Source organism: Pteropus medius, unplaced genomic scaffold (assembly GCF_902729225.1).
Source record: "Pteropus medius unplaced genomic scaffold, Ma_sr-lr_union100, whole genome shotgun sequence".
In the NCBI taxonomy this organism is placed as follows: domain Eukaryota; kingdom Metazoa; phylum Chordata; class Mammalia; order Chiroptera; family Pteropodidae; genus Pteropus; species Pteropus medius.
The window spans coordinates 19031289-19049260 of record NW_024340692.1 but is presented as its reverse complement, the minus strand read 5'-3'; the positions used below and the strand labels follow the sequence as shown (position 1 = coordinate 19049260).

Here is a 17972-nt window from a genome sequence, read left to right as displayed (position 1 = left end):
TAAGGTAGGTAGGTATTATAAATCTTTCCTCTTGAAATTTCTGATATTTTAATTTGCCACCTTCTCACTACAGCATTCATGCAGTCCGGTAGCTCTGTCCCTCATGTAACCCAAGCCTCCTCCATTCAGAGGAGATGCAACTGCAAGATTGAGAGGAACCATAGCAGGGAACTGCAAGTGGTGTTCCCTTCTCCTGAATGCCATTACACAGGACATTCCTTTTCATAGAGAAAGCAAATGTCACTCATTCCTGAATGGGCAAATTTTCCCTCCTAACAGTCGGTGCTAACAGGTCACAAGTATCAGGCACCCTCACCTACACCTAGACATGGACCAGGAGAAATTCACTGGGGAACAAAAAGTTTAACAAATTTTTTAAAAGAAACAACTATTAAAGGTTTGTTATATTAATCTCTAAGTCTATAAACAAAGGTGGCATCATGGTGCCAGACATAACATTCAGGTCTCTTGACTCACAATCCGAGTCACCAGTTGCCAGACTTGTGGATTCCAAAGAGGAGCTTGCAATGGTTTATTTCAGTTTGCAGATGCTCCTACCCATCTTCTCCTGGGTTGTTTGAATGCAGTGTTAAAGCACTCTGGATGTGATATTTTACACTTGAAATATCTTTGTACCACTTTCTATAACAACGTATCTAAATAAGTCATGGAGTCTAAAAATAGACCTACTTCCTTAAGTTCTACCTTTGATCCCATATAACCTGCTAAGGAAAACAATACCAGAGGCCAACTTCCTTTTCTAATACCCCTTATAAGCAGGAGATAAAAACAAGGAGCGGGGCCCCAGACTAGAATTGCCTATATCCACCAAAAAGCAGGTCTCAGGAGGTGTCTTATAAGTGTCTTATCCATGTACTTGTTCGTACAGTCCACCATTCCCTCAATAACTATTTACTAAGTCTTAACTATTCTCGTGGGGCTATATTGAATTAAAAGTTAGGCATGCCCCTTTTTCCCCCAGATCTTCCAATGTAATTAGTAATATAATGATATGTCCTGAAATTTCTGGAAGAGTGCTGATTACAAATACTTTGCTAGCTATGATATGTTGTGAAATTTTCTGTTTTTCATTATTAAAAAAACCAACGAATTGTTAAATGCATAGCTTATTAAGTGAGTACACTTTCTCACATATCATTAAAGCAAAACAAAACAAAACCTTTGAGTGACAGTAAACATCAAAACATAAAAAATGAGCTCTGACACATGCAAAGGCTTCCTAAAGCGACAGAATGGCTCCCAGGGGAGAATAAGTAGCTAAAATAATAGTATTAATATACTTGAAAACAAAGGGGTCAAAAGAGAGGAAGTGTTCAAAAAAAGAGGCACAGAAAATTTGAAGCCAACGAAGTGATGTTAATGCTTATTAAACAATAACCACCTAAAGAGATCTAGAATCTGGAGAAGGCAAGCCATTCCCATGTTTTCTTTCTGCCTGAAAATCCGGAATGTTCCATCAGACCTGGCTGAAATATCTTTCAAGTCTATCAATCTATTTTGGCTCTGATTATGGACTTTCCAAATGTAGGCATCATAATCTGGTTCCTCGCATAGATTTTGTCTAGGGCTATAACGTGCCAGCCAGCAGACACAAACCATCAGTGAGCATGGCAACTAGCCAAGTGACCACAACAAGCTCACCTCATCCTTGTACTTTTACAAGCTTGTAAATTTGAAAAGAAAAAAATTACAAAATAAAATTTAATTTAATAAAATTTTAAAATATATATATATAAAAACATAAATTGAGAAAAAAATGATATGGCCAAATGTCTCAATATTTGGTCTGGAAAAAATGGTCGTATCCATATTAGGGACATATATAACATCTCCACTCCAAAGCACTTGAAGAAGAATGACATGTAAATGATGCATACTTAACATCACTGAGGAAATCCAGAAAAGCAGCACAGAAGACGTGGTAATCAACTGAGACTTAAAGATGGATAGAGTGATGATAACCAAAGATTAAAAGAGGCTAACGTGATTACTTCAATAAAATAAAATATAGATATTGGAAAATGTGCCAGGCATGCAGGGAATGGAGAACAGACCAAACAGATTAGATATGAGTTCAAAGTAAGACTAACTTCAAATGGCAGAAGATCACGACATACCTGTTTAGGAATTCTAAATGTCACATAGCAGCAATGCAGAAACATCTAAGCTTTCTGATGAAAGAAGAAACATAATGGAATGATACTTTAGGAATTAGGCAAGACCTGAAAAAATATGAGCTGTGGCTGAAAACTGAAAAGCACACTTTTAACTACCTATAATTTACATTCAAGTGTAAAAATAATGTATTGATATTTTTCACCCAAATGCCTGGATGAAAGCCAGCTAAAATGAAAAGTAGAAGACAGAGCTTTAGACTATTAGATCCTAGGTCACAGTGGTATTCTTATAATATAGGAAAGCACAGGAGAACACAAATCTTGGGCTACTTCATAATTTTGACTGGAACTGGCAAGTATCTTTTGCAGAGTACAGGAGATGGTTTCCAGAAAGAACCAGGAAGAATACATTTAGAGATGTATTCTTAAAACTACAATACATTTATTTTCTAAGTATTCAGTGGAAGGTTAGTATCATCAATATATATCTATAAGCAAAATTTTCGTGTGGAGTCAGAGAAGCTCCAGAACTCTGAAAACTGTTGTGTATTTGTGGAGTTGGAGCAGAAGCAGAAGGCAGGAAAACTTATTTGAGTCAAAACATATTTTCGAAGGCAGATAGAATTAGAGGAGGAGATGCCATTGTATTGGTCAATGCCTCTCATAAACCAAACGTTTAAAAAAAAACTGGAGAACTGACCTGAATGTAACTCAGTAATTTCAGTGATAAGGAAGTATATTTGAAGTAGAGAATTCCACTTGGCAAAATCTTCATATGTTAAGGCTTGGGCTAGTTGTAAGCTTAACTTGCACACAATATTGGTTGTGGGGTTAAAAAAAAAAGTTGTCTACTATTGTTGTGAGGCTGTTGAATTAGTTATTACCCAAGAAGTGTCATGGTGTTGCATATATGAGGGAACCATTTTCAGTTTAGACTTTAAACAGAAGATAGCATTAATATCAAGGGGGCAAAAGGCCTCTTCAATCTACACAGGGAAGTCGTAGACGACCCTCCCCTCAAGGAGAAAGAACAGACATAAGGAATAAGATAGACCATTAGCCCTCAGGAGCAGAAGAAACCTGTAGCATCATGAGTTAGAAAGCAACGATTGTGAACTCTCTGTCACAGGTAATTAAGGCCCTGAAGTCACAAACAGATATCTCAGCTAAGATTAGACAGGAGCAGAATGGAGCACACAGATGGTAGATGAGCCATACCACCCCATAAGAAATTCCTTAGCTATCTTACTTCAAGGTTCTAACTAGTTCCCTTAAAAGGAAGAACTGGATATTTATATCAAAACGTATTATGTGCCATACTAACTATAATTGTAGTTCACGTCAATAAATGAATCTTCATGAAAGGGTAAATAAATGCTACCTTTAATCAGGCTTCATCAGATTTCACTTTCCCAGCCCTCAATAATATTTTAGGCAGATTCTATAGCTTTCTGGTCATTTACATTTATAAGAACCATATCACTTTGATAATTCATATTCATTTTCTGGTATTAAGGTATTAAAATATCCAGTCCAATCTAAATTAAAACTTCAATTTCATATTCTATTCGAAGCATTTCCTTCTTTTCACTCATGCCAAGAACCACAGAGACTGATGTGGGGGATGGAATAGAGGCATCTCTTTGACCATTTTTCCTGACTTATGCCTCCTTCTCCACTCACTATGCGGCTTCTGGTTCTCGCATGGCCTGGAACAGTAGATTAAGTATTGAAAGGGCAAAAAAGTTAAGCATTCTGCTCACATTGGGTGGCCACCGTGCCTTGTTGTGGCCCATCTGTGGCTACTGCATAGGAAAATTTGTGAATTCTTCAGAACCATCCCTTTTGCTCTAAGGGAACTCGCACATTATGGTTTCTTGACCTGCTTAATGTGTTCTCCTAAGGGTCTTTTGCAAAACTCCCATGGGTATTACCCCAAGAGCTCACCCCACAGGCAGCCTCTGTAGCTATACAATCTTCAACCTGGTAAAAACCTTCTTGGGTGAAGAATTATCAAAATCACCTAATCCCCGTTACTTTCCACTGCATCTATTTTGCCCAAGAGGAATGTATGAATACTTGTCTTGATAAATTATGAAAACGTTAAGCTGTTTTTAATAATTGAATAATATTTGAATAATTTCAAATCAAGACATATTCCTATTTGTAGATAGTACATGTTATATACTCAGCAGAAAATTGTTTAGGATGGAGTGAAAATTGACTGTAAAGAAAGAAAAGGTAAAGAAAGTTAATATTTATGGAGGATCTTGTACATATAAGTAAGTTAGATGAAAAGAGCTGAAATGATTAGTTATAGTGAACTACGACCATTTTATTATCCCAGTTACTCTGCTTTTATGGGAACTTTTGTACCAACTTCCTAACATTTTCTGAGAACTGTGCCCTGACATAAATATACGCATATTTATTCACCCACATTACTGAGAAAATGAAAGCTTTAGGCACTCTTAGCCTCAGTCTTACCTGTCATGTCTACTATAAAAGAGAGAAAATCATATGCAGCCAGGAAAAAAAAAATGAAGCAGATTCTCAGAGGTAAGAGACAATGAGAATTTTCTGGGTTTGCTACTATGTTTCAGTCTCTGGTTCTAGCTGAGCCTGAGACTCAACTTAATTCCAACTTGTGGATTTTATGAGTCCCCAATCTCTCCTATTTTTTAGCTTAGGCTAGGTAAGCTGAAATATGTTCTTTAATCAAATTGACCTTAACTAATACATCTACTCAAGATCTAAAGCCTGCAAGAAATGAAGAAAGAATTCAAACCTGGGTCTGCATAATTCCAACATTTGTTCTATTACCCACACTGCCAAGAGATAAAGACATGGTATAGTGATAAGAGCAAGAACAGGTTTGAGATGCATAAACACAGAACTGTAGCAGTCATAAATCTGATGTAATCATCTAAACGTACTCAGTTGCTCAGATTCATATCTGCTGAATGCTTTAGCTCTGCATCCAAGAGATGATCTGGATAAACTGAAGAATCTTCATTAGAGAGCCATAGAAAAAGATTAAAGAGTTGGAAAAAACAAAAAGTGCATAGTGTATATTGCCTCTACAATTCAATCTACACTTCATATCCTACACTCAATCCTCTTTCTCATTATGATCTTATACTGCTTTTTAACATTTTCTATGTATTTGTCTTATCTCTTCAAATAGATTATGAGTTTCTTAAAATCAAGGAGTGTCTGTTATACTTTTCATTGTATTCAATAATCAATAAATGTGTTAATTGCATTAAAATTAAAGGTACACAAGTTGTTCAAACATAAAGAAATAAAAGGATAATTTAATAATAGTACTAGTACTAGTAAATATAAATCTCTGCATTTTACTGTTGTCTCACTTAATAGAGTTATAGACTTCATGACCCTCCTTCAGGTCCCTCTACAACCTATGAAGACATCAGACAAGAGTGGAATTTCATCTTTCTTTTTCCATTATAGTATGACATATGGATATACCCAATATTTATTAAAATTGGCATAAGAAACTCAGATACTAAAAAATCCATATCACTGGCTAAAAAGCAGACTTGTAAGAATGTCTCCAAAGCAGAAAAATGTTTGAAGATATTCTTATTTACCTGCTTACATTATCTAAAAGTTATGATAACTAAAGAGAATTCTCAAATAATTAAGCCTAAGCATACTGTAATCTCAGTATTGGAATTTTACTTCCAGCTACAATAAAGTAACTCAGAATGCATTAATTCTCTTACCATAAACAACTAAAAATCAGATAAAATATATGAAACATCTCTTTTCAGACATTGCTCAACAAACAGCCCAAGACAATGATCTCTGAAAGAAGGGAAGCAAATAAGGTAAGCCCTGACATTGCCTGATCATTTTGCCTGAGAGTTTCTAGGTTGCAACACAGGAAGGGGAACCCAAACAGAGGCTTCTGATCTTGCTGAGTTGAGGAGACACAGTTATGATTTTAAGGAGTCCAAGGCAGCCATAATTTATGGGATAAAATATCAGAAAGAAACTACAGAGAAGAAAGCTCTCGAGATCTGCAGACAAATCCTTTCAAACTGAGGCCGAGTACTAATGTATGCATACATGTGTGGTTACTACTACAACCAAGAAAAGAATCACGAGAGAAGAGTGGGCAGCATAGTTTCTGGAGCTCACAAGAGTCAGGAATAGTTTAGGTTTTCCACCAGTCAGAGAGGAGAGATCTCTTAATTCATGGAGCATTGGTTAGAGTCTTCGGAAAGTTATTGCCTAGACCAAATTAGCCCTAAGAGAGCTTAAAAGCAACTCTCAAAAGCATCCAGCTAATTCGAAGTACTTTAACTGCATCCCAGAAAATAATCTAACACTATATAAAGGAAGACAAAAAAATCCAAAACCCAAAAATGTAAAATTCAACATTTCCAAAAGTGAATTAAAAAATTACCAGGTAAGCAAAAAAGTAAGAAAAATAATGCCTCCCAATCAGGAGGGCAATTAAATAAATCAACAGAAACAGATCCAGAAATGACAGATGATAGAATTAGCAGATAAAAATAATAAACAGCTATGTGCACGTTTGCGCGCGCGTGCACACACACGCACACACACACACACACACACACACACAAAACAAATTATAGGAGAGAGAAATGAAATTATATCATTGAAAGATTCTTAAAATATATGTAAAATAATGCACTATCATTTAAAGGTCAAATGTGATAAGTTAAAGATGTATATTGTAAACCCACTTAAATGGAATAAGAATGAAAAAAGATGTAGTTAATATACCAATAGTAGAGATAGAATGGAATTTAAAAATACTTAATCAAAAGAATGTAGGAAAAGAGAATAAAGAACAGAGACTAAAAGGGACAAAAGAAATAAAATAGCATAAAAACACATTAAACACCATTAGTCATTAGGAAAATGCAAATTAAAACCACAATGAGATACTACTATACATTTTCACAAAAGGGCTAAATTTAAAATAATTTACTTGCAACATCAACTTTTGGTGATAACGTGGATCACGAGAATTTTCATATACTGCTGGTGAAAACATGAAATCATATAGCCACTTTAGAAAGCAATTTGGCAGACTCTCATGAAGTTAATCAAACACCATTTAATTCAGCAATTCCAATCCATAAATTCACACCAAAAAAACTTTTACTCAGATATTCATATCAGCTTCATTCCAATTTATTCCAAATCAGAAACAACTAAAATACTCTTCAGCTGGTTGGTAAGTGAATAAATAAACTGTGATACACCCCTGCAATGGAATAATGCTCAGCAATAAAAAGAAACAAACTACTGACACATCTAATAATATGGATGAATCTTGAAAGCATTATGCTAAATGTACGAAGCCAGACACAAAAGAATACTTACTATATGTTTCCGTTGACATTAAATTCTATAGAATGCAAACTAATCCAGTGACTAAAAGATTAGGGATTGCTTGGGATCAGAAGTGGAGTATATAGGAGATGAGGGTTGAATGTGTAGATTTATGTCAAAGAGGCATAAAGAACATTTGGCGGCAATGAAATTTTTCATTGTGGTTGTTCTTATAGCATCCATACATTTGTTAAAACTTGTCAAATTGTACATTTTAAATGTGTGCATAAATTATACCTCATTAAGACCTTTTTAAAATGGAATGAAAGAAATGAAAATAAAAGTGTCACTCTTTTATCACTCTGAGGAATATCATTCCTTAATTATCACTGATGTGCTGTCCATGTGAGAGAAATTTTGAAAGCTCAGGCCAAGTTAAAGACAAGTGCATCGGTGCTCCTAATTTTAAAAGGCCCACTCTGGCTTGTAAAGCGATGTTTTGATTCTGGTTTTGTTTAGCTAATTGTTTGGCACCACCCTGAACACAAAGTTTAATCTATAACCTCTTTGAGAGAAAGACATTGTCATATCACATTCTTCCCAGAGCACATAAAAAAAATAAAATTGTTTGTTAAATGAAATAATAAGTGACCAAACGAAAAAATGAAGAGTGAAGTTTGAGAATTTATGATCACAACTCATCTGTCTGTCTGTCTGTCTATCTACCTATCTATCTATCTATCTATCTATCTATCTATCTATCTATCTATCTATCTAATTTATCTATTGTAGGCAATGCTATCTATTCATCTTTAAATGTAGTAAAACAAATTTAAAATTTTGAAAAATTTGTACAAGCAGGCCTCACGTTTATCTTCACATTGTTGAAAAACGAAATTCATATGGCCAAACAATATATGGCAACATTTATTTTGCCACCTTTATTTTGTATGTCATTTCAGAGTTTACAATGGCTTTCTCCTCTTATCCCTCTGAACCATCCTTCCTCTCTTTTCAATGGGCTTATCCACCTGCACCCACCACTAAATGCTGAAGTTGTCCAGGGTGCCATCATTGGCTATATTCTCTTGTCTCTCTATATAGTCTTCCTGGGAAGCCATGTGATTCTAGTAATTTTAACTTCCAGATGATGCCAAACTCTATCACCAATACCCGCTTCTCTCCTAAGCTCCAGAAAATACCTTGCAGATAATCAAGCCATACCCCAACCAAACTTTTTTTTCCTGCTGCCTTTCTGTTTTATTTTGGGGGGATTTCCTTCTACTAAGTTGACCAAGCCTGAAACTTGGGAGTCACTTTTGATAACTTCCTCTCCCTCATCTTTCTGCATTCAATCTCATCAAGTACTAGAATTTCTATATCTCAAATATTTTCGTAGTCCATTTCTGTATCAGACACAAACCTCGTGCACCTCATCAAATTCTCTCAAACATACCTCCTTTCCTATGGCTCCAACAGCATCCCAGCCCAAACCAATCACTTGTCCTTGAAGCGCTAAGCATAGCTCAGAGTAGACCACCTGCAAGCCCAGAGTTTTAGGGTCTCTGCCACTTCCAGAGACCCTAAATCTGGCATCTTACAGAGATGCCCTAGCGAAGGTGCTGGATAACACAACTCGGAAGCATGTTAACTCTCCATGGGATAAAATAGGAGATAGGAGGAATCTACCCAGACATATTTACCTTCATTCATCTCTTTATGGGCTGCTCCTAGATACAGTGTTTCCTTGCATTCTGTCTAGAGAAGTTTAATATGCTGAGCAATACCCCTGCCATTTGACCTGCTATGTTCCTTCATGGCTTGCTGAAAGTGGTAGACAGCACAGTAAGATATCACATGTAGCCATCATGGTAACTCATCACTGCACATTGTACAGAGATTGGTATGTAATATACACTCAATAATAAAGCTATTGTTATGATATTATATTATGTAACCCAAACAGGCAACTTTATCATTCTTTTTCTTTCTTATGAAGCCCAAGCAATCTCTAAAAAATTACATCTGTTATATATTAATTTGTGTCCATGTTATTAAACATAAACCAAACATAGCTTTCATAGAAAAAGTCTGGAAGAAGAGACCTACATGTCAATGGTGATCTTTTTGTGGTAGGATTCTGCATTTCTGCTGATGTCATCATTTAATATATTTTTGTAAAATTTATACATTTTTCTGCAACAACATATATTCTATTCATAATCAAAACAAGATAAACTTTTCAACATCTATTGTAAAAACAATATGTAAATAAATGATAAATAATAGACAGCATTGATAAACAGCAAGGATAATCGATTCCAGTCTTACTTATTTAATGAGATGGTGGGCATTTAAGATAGCCTGAGTTATTACAAGTTTTGGTAAAAGTTGTTGGAGATCTAAAAAGAGCCTGCCAACACCATCACTACCAAAAGAGCCTGAGAGGCTTGAAGACCCCAGGTTGGGAAATCTTAAAGGTGCTGAAGTCTAGCATCTTATTTAAGATTTGAACTCTACCTTTATTAATGGAAAACCAACTCCACCTGTTAAAAGCTAATCTACAACTCTGGGCTATTTTTAATGATTTCCTTTGAAAAGTGTGTACACCCTCAAAAGAAATAGTTGTTTTTGTTACCTACTTCAGTAATACTCCTAAGACTGTCTAGATGTTTGAAGTCAATAAAATTACTGAGCATATAAAATAGGATATTTCTTCGATTCTCAAGAAACAGGCCTGAAGCTGGATGACTTTAACAGGTTATCCATAATTGTGGTATCTGTCTCCACTTTCCACTCTAAGATTAAATAAATCAGATAAAAGAATGACGGCACTGAGGCTATCTAGATTAGAAGTCCCATGATGAAAAGCAAAGATGTATTTCCAGGTTTTCCATATTTAAAAATACTACCAGTTCGTGTTTTGGGAACTGAAATGAAGCTGACAATAGACCCAAATGTAAGCTATGTAAGCATCACAGAATCACAGCTGAACATGCCACACGTTATCTCCATGGTACTGAAATGCAACTCTATGACAAGTCACAGCAACAAAAAATGTGTTTCATCACATTGCTCGTCCCTTCACAGAAATATCCCAATAGCTTTTTATGTCTCTTTTCTTCAGTTGCTCTACCTAATCCTGTTTCCTCTCCTTTTCAATTTTACGTAATTCAGACTATATTTAATTTGCAAACTGAAGTAGAACAGGTCTCCTTCACTGAGCTGTTCCACACAGCAATCTGACAGTAGGTCACTGCTATGCACTGTACTCTGAGTTTTAGTGGCTGTACTGGAATCTCTGTATTTTTGCTTTCGCCCATTGTCTTCTTAAATGAAAGGAAAGTAAGTTTGAGCATTACTATTGGGTGAAGTCATATGTCCATTAAAGAAAAAAGGTTGAAGAAATACTGTACCTTTCCCGATTTCTTAAGAAACAAAGGAACTCTAACCACAGTAAAATAGAAAGGGGAAAGCCCCAAAGAGGGAACAAAAATTGTGGAAATTAGAACTTTCCAAAGTGCCCAATCTCCAAAGAAGGTAAAATATTCTACAACCAGGTCTTTATTTTGAAATACCTTTCTTAGGTGGCATCCTGAGGGTGTCTTGTCAGAACGTCTCAGCCGCCGGCTGACTTGGAGAAGGATGACAGTTTGAAGAGGCAAATGTTTCAGGCTTGGTCCAGCACATCCACACACTTCTGCCTGTTGCTGAAAGTGTGCCCCGGTGCCATTTCACAGTCTGAAACATAAGAAGGTACTAATTTCCTCACCATTAAATTTTCATGAATGTTTAGTTTACCATTTAGGGATGGAGGACTCAGGTCAAAAGGGCTATATTTGGGACTTATGTTTGAAATAAAACTAAACTGATCATGTAAGTCCTATTCAAAACAAAATCTGGTTTCATCCCACTCTGTATGTGTTTTGCCTGTCTCCTTTTAAATGCCTTCCATTATAGGGCTTTATCCTAATTACATACACTGTGGGCAGTGTAAGTGAGTGTGCTCTTAGGTGAGAAATACTGACCACTAAGTATACTTGGTAAGTTAAATGAGTAAATAAAGAAGATACTCTTACACCTGGAGTTCCAGTTTAGGTAGTAAAGTTACAGAGCATTCAATTTAGTAATCAATCTCCAGTGTGGGGAAACCTGGAAACATTGTATTGATTTTCTCAACCTCTCTGAAAATAAAACTTGCTATAAGAGGAAAGCGTTATTTTCTGGGAAAATTTTTAAAACATTTTTTCTGTCAAAACTTCTCATAAGAAAGTAGTAATCTTTTCCTTTAATGATAAACAGAAAGTATTTCCATCATTAAAAGAAAGGGACAAAAAGTGCTGAAATTTAATGTTGTAAAATTGTAGGCTTTTTGAGAGTGAGGACACTAGCATTCTCTGATTACCTCGGTGATAGCCACTGACCTTGGCTAGGAAGCAGTGTTTTGAAATGGATCCTGGTGGCACACTTACGCCAGAGCAGCTATTGGCTTCACAAATGGATTTGTGCACAGATCAGACCCTCCTAGAATGTAAAGGCTAGTACATAGATTTTAGCCAAAGTAATATGGTTTTATGACTTAAACCAAAGCTCTGTAAGGCTGATGGTCACCGAGTTTTTTTCCTATTTGGACCTACATCTTAACTGTAATAGTAAAATTAGATATAGCTGGTATAAGTACTTATATTTAAAGATGCCCAGAGTGGTCCTTTAACTTGAGAATTTACAAAGAGATTAAGAAGTTTTGTTGCAAATCATTGAACCTATAAAGTGAGAATAATATGTAATTTAATTTATATTAATTTAAATATAAATATACAAAATTAAACACTATTCTGACTAAAACTGTAATAAACACATGAATAAATTAACAAAAAATGTTCAAGCCTTATATCCAGAAAATTATGAAAACAAAACTAAACAAACATTAAAGACAGAAGATTTAAGAGAAAAAATAGAATTCAACTACATTAAAATAAGAAATTTCTATTCATCAAGATGCTTCAAAGAAACTTTAAAAAGTAGAAGATATTTACAACTCACATAGCTATCAACAATAAGATATGCATCCCAAAGGGAAAAAAGACAAAAGATTTGAACAAATACTTCATACATGAAGATATAAAATGATATGTAACCCAAGGAAAAAAGGAACAAAAACATAAACAGTAATTTCACAGAAGAGGGAACACAGAGCCAATAGACATAAAAAGAAAGGCCTAATCTCATGTATAGGAACGCAGATTAAAACTACTAGCAGTACGAATATGTTGGTTCAAAACCATAGGAGCTCCCCAGGTGAAATCTGAAACTGGCCCCCATTAATGGAGGGCAAGGAGAGACAGAGAAAGATGCAGAGCACTCCATATTGGTAGGTGGCAGATTTAACAAGCAAGGGAACTTATACACAAAGCTTGTCTTGGGAAGCAGCAAGACTAGGACGTCTCCGCACTGCCCGCTAGAATCTTAAAAATTTATACAGAGAGGCCTTAATGGGTTCAGTCACATATGGTCTCAATAACACATTACTATCTCAAGGCTGTGTCCTTGAGGCATTTCTGATATGGGGAAGGCAGGCAGAATGTACATTCCAAGGACAAGGGAGGGAGTAAAGAGCCTCCAATTACCTGGACTGCCTGGGTCCAGCTTGAGAGTCAACCAGCGGTCATGTCTTCTTGATGATCTCCGCCAATATTCTATCCTCATGACTGACTCTTATAATCTTACATGTCCCCAGTCCCTACAATGTGCCCTGAGCAAGGGGTTTTATTAGCCTGGAGTTGGTTCATTAGCTGCTATCTGGCTGCACTAGGGGCGGATACCATAGCAGCAATGTAGGCACACGAGAGAAACCACAGATTAAGATAATGATTCCCAAAGTAAGTAACAATTTTTTCCACCAAGAGCCCTACTGATTTATTAAATTCTCCAGGCTGGGGGTCAAATCACTCAGGCCATTCACTTGTATCCTCCTATGCTTTAATAAAGATGATACATTAGCAGACTCATCAGGTATAAACACAACATTCTGCTTACATAATGGCACGAGCGCCTCCTTCCAAAGCAGTAGTAATGTCCAAGGCCATCCTACTTTGGAGGACAGCTTTCCTCTCTAGAGACACCTCAGTGTTCACTAGGGACAGGCTTTGCCAACTATCATTTAAGGCTTGTTGGGTGATTATAATAGGGGCTTCTGGGTGTCCTATAATGTCCTCCAGGACAATGGAGGGAACAAAGACTGTGGCAGATGATCAACTATGCCAGTGAAAAACAGAATGTAACCATCTGGATTTGAGGAGAGGGAGGGAGGCAACTCTTGTTACTAGGGGAAAACCCAGGGTCCAGCAGCCCAACAACCCAGATGAAAACCGTGGCCAAAAATGTGTGCGACACAACTATTAGGTCCCATCTGGAGCTACCCAATAAATACCTTTGTAGTTCGACCAGCCCGCCAGTACCAAACCAGTTGCTCCCCTTTAATGTGATCAAATGACTACACGGGTCCAGTGATATTCATCATATATTCCTGGTACAGTTGGGTTGGTTCTGTTTAGAGTGGTGTTTTGCACCCAGCATAGGGGTACAAGAGTTCTCTGATGTCTGTAACCCATGGTAAGCCACATGAACCACTCCCTAATCTGAGGATAGCCACTGCTCATGACTCTGGTGGTGGTACTTTTAGGATCCTTCCAGTCAACAGTTTGATGGGCTGCCTGTGTAATTTGGTTGACAGAAAAAAACAGGTTTTGAGATCAATCGCGGCAATATCAGGTAAATCAAGAGACTAGTCCTAACTTGTTCTTCCTTAATGTACTGCTTTAGGGTTTTCCAGTCCCCTTCCTAAAAGTGGTGATACCCACCATAGCAACCCGATGAGCTAGAGATGGGCAGCTGCCCGCATACCCCAAAAGTGGATTGATTCCTTCACCAAGCATACGAGTGGGCCCACTGTAGAAAGGTATTTCATCAAGTTCCCATCCCATGACTGGACACTAAAGGAGCAGCTTAAGTCTAAGGTCGAAAAGACAGATATTAGTAGGAATTTGTATGGAAGATTCTTCATTTTCTATAAGAATTACACTTGTAGCCTGACCCTTAGCTGTTAATGTGGCTGCAGCTTTAGGACCTGGTTGTACATATCATATGTGTTAGCTGGGGAAGGCATCACTATCAGGAGTGAGAAGATGGTCTGGGGTGGAATATGCTAGACCGAGACCACCACATTTTCCCCCTCTTCCAATAGTGTATGTTCCATTCCAGGTATAATGCATTTCAATAGGTCCAGTCTGCAGCAGGACAGTGAGATCCCAGGGGAAACTGAGTAGCTCCCCCTCACCCAGGGTGTGAAGTAACTCACGAATCCAGGTGGGAGGTCCAATTGTAAATGCCAGTAGATAAAGCCTCTCCCAGTTGTGATGGAGCTTAGCACATTGACCCACAGTGAGAGTAGGGGCAGGGGCTATCTTTACAGGGTTGAGTGTCCCGGCATGGTTCCCCATTCTGGCATATGGGGCGACAGGCCCTACCGGTTGATCATTCGAATGTGTTAAAACCTGAAATAATACTTTGGTCCACCCAGTCAAGGTGGTTTTACTTGTTCGTAATTTAATCCGCTGCTTTAATATTCCATTTTTCCTTTCCACCAGCCCCGCTACCTACAGTTTATAGGAGAGACGTAATCACCATTTGACGTTATGTTCTTTGGTCCAGGCTTGCCCATCGCGACATTTAAAATGTGACCCAAAATAACTGTCTATTTGGCAAGGGTATTCATATGTGACACTGAGTTTCTATAATTCCTTATTGGTAGAAGCTTGGTTTGTGTGGTGACAGGGAAAGCTTGTGTTAGGCCAGATGTGGTGCCCACACAAACCAGGGCATATTTAGAACCTTTATTCAAAAAGAAGGGGACAATATAATCAATTTGCCAACCCTTTGCTGGTTGGGAACTCTGATGGATAGCCCCAGCCTCCTTTGGGAGTTGTTTTTGGGCACTGTTTAAAACATACAGGACATGCTGTTATTGTACTAACCAAGTCAGTATTTCTCAAGGGCAATCCTTTGGAATGCACCATTCCACCCAGGCACTATGGTGGCTGCTCTGCCTAAGCATTCAACCGACTATATCTACTGAAGAGTCAGTAGCTGAGTTCGTACCCAGGCTAGGGGACCAGCTTCCTAATCGCCAGGGGATGTCAGTGCTTTATGAGCCAGGATGTGGAAAACAATGAGGACTGCCTCAGGCTCTTGCAGGTGAACCCAAATGTCCTTCCACATATCCTGACTCCACGAGGGCTTATTCACAAACATCTATCCCTTGGTTCCCCATTGTTCAACCTATAAAGTTAATCATTCCTTTAAAATAGCCCAACTATCAGTACAAAGGGTTAACTGCCAGGGCTCATGAGTAACCATCAGCCAAACCACTCTGAGTTCAGCCCATTGAGTGCTGTGGTTTGTTTCTGTTTCCATCCAGGTGGTGCAAGCGTGGGGCTGAACAGCCCATGTGGATTGGTTGCCTGAACTCTACCCACCTGTAGACTGGCACTAGAGGGAATTTTCATAATTCCCACTCTGCAGGCTGCAGGGGCCAACACAAGAATAAGGGCTGGGGCATTCAGAAGTTCTACATACTTTACAGGGCCTAGAAGCACCTGCATTTCTAGAGACAGTGGGCTAGTGGAGAGGGTGCACCTGCAAACAGGCATGCCGCTTAGTCAAAGTGGGAGTCTGAGCCATGGCAGAGGTGATTTGATGTAAATATTCTCAATCCACCATTTGATAGGAAGGGAAGCTCTTACCATGATATGCTGCTCCTTCATGAAAGGTTCCACCTGGAGGAACACTGTGTCCACTGGTAGGAGCTATTGCTCTAAGGAATACAACAGATTTCTGCCCCTTCCAGATTCGGGACCAAAGCCCTAAGGTGCTCTCTCCTTCTGTTGCCTCTTACTTTCCAGAGTCGCAGCCATATCTAACTCAAATGGTAGTCCTGCTTGGGAGAGGCCCAGCGCTTTAATCTGCTTCACTAATATTTTTGCCTTCTCAAAGGTGGCTTGGTGTTCTGATCCCCGGTTCCATACGTGTCCTTTCTTTTCTAGATGATATAAGGGATGGAGGCACTGTGCTAGGTGGGGAATAAAAGTCCCTCAAAAACCCCAAATCCCTACAAAATCTTATATCTCTTTCACATTATCAGGAATTGAATAAGCTTGCACGTTGTCAACAACAGCTTCTGTGAAATACCCATCTCACACAACCAGATGACTTCCAGCAACTTTATGGCAGTGCCTGTTCCTTGAATTTTCTGTGGATTCACTGCACATTCTTTTGCTCACAGATGTTCCAGACAAGTCCACAGAGTGTCTCGCAGCGGAGACAAGCCTTCACACATCAACATGATATCATCAGTGTAATGGGCTCATTTTGGGGAAGGAGACAGAAACAGAACTCCATCTACTGTCTCATGACATACTGCAGGGCTGTGCAGATAGCCTTGGGGAGGCACTTGAAGGGTCCATTCTTGCCCCTCCCATGTGAGGGCAAATTGATCTTGTGACTCGGCAGCCAGGTTATACTGAAAAAAACATTTGCTAAGCCCAGTATAGCATGGTACTCTCCTAGGACCACAGCCAAGGTACCTAAGATGGTGGCAGTGTTGGGCACAGCTGCATGGATGTTTAATTCGCAATAGCCCATGGTCATCCATCGTGAGCCACCTCGCTTTGCTACTGGCCATACCAGGCTGTTGAAAGGACTATGGGCAGAGTGTGCAAAGCCCACTCAGTGAAGTTCTTGGATACTCTCTTATTTCCTTATACCTTACGCCAGGGAATTTATATTGAGAGTTATCACTATTTGCTGGGGTGTCCAGTTGGCATTTCCCCTCAGCACTGGTTTGATCACTCTTACCCCGAGGCAGAATTCACCAACAGAGGTTTGCAGGATGTCAATGCCCAATATGTTTATCATCATTAATATTCTTAGACTTTCCCTCGTGGTTCTATGAGGGCAGGGACACCTCATCTTTGACCTAGATTCCATATCGTTTGTCATCGTGCCTGGAAGAAATCTCAGCAAATAGTACTTTGAATATAGACAGTACTGAATAATAAACATAGTTGCCTTCTTAGTAATACAACTCAGTGTCATTCTCAGTAATTGACATGACAGAAGCAGATTGTTTACATGGGAAAAATATAAGCTTCAGAGTCAGCCAAACCTAGGTTTAAACTTCCAGCTCTGTCACTAACCAGCTCAGTGTCCTTGGAATAATTACCTAATGTCTTTGACATTCCATTTTAATGGTGATCATAAAACATATGTTATAGGATTGTTTAACTTCAATGATATAGTTAATATATAAAAAGAATCTGGCTTATAGTAGTGGCTCAATAAATAGTAAACATTTCTCTAGTTATTGCTATATATTTCCATAATAGTTCCATTCCATGTATATTTCTATCCCATGTATGTTTAATTATAATAAATATTAAT

At 38.1% G+C, this 17972-nt stretch overlaps 1 protein-coding gene across 8 annotated transcripts in view; it reads right to left on the bottom strand.

Moving 5' to 3' along the window:
• The window catches only part of TMC1 (transmembrane channel like 1), a 259282-nt gene that overhangs the window by 111115 nt on the left and 130195 nt on the right, over positions 1-17972 (bottom strand). For all 8 annotated transcript variants that reach the window (XM_039841651.1, XM_039841643.1, XM_039841469.1 and 5 more), the window contains one exon: positions 11054-11216. In XM_039841651.1, the coding sequence (XP_039697585.1) occupies positions 11054-11069 (16 nt within the window). In that variant the 5' untranslated portion in view covers positions 11070-11216. The remainder of the gene's footprint in view (positions 1-11053; positions 11217-17972) is intronic.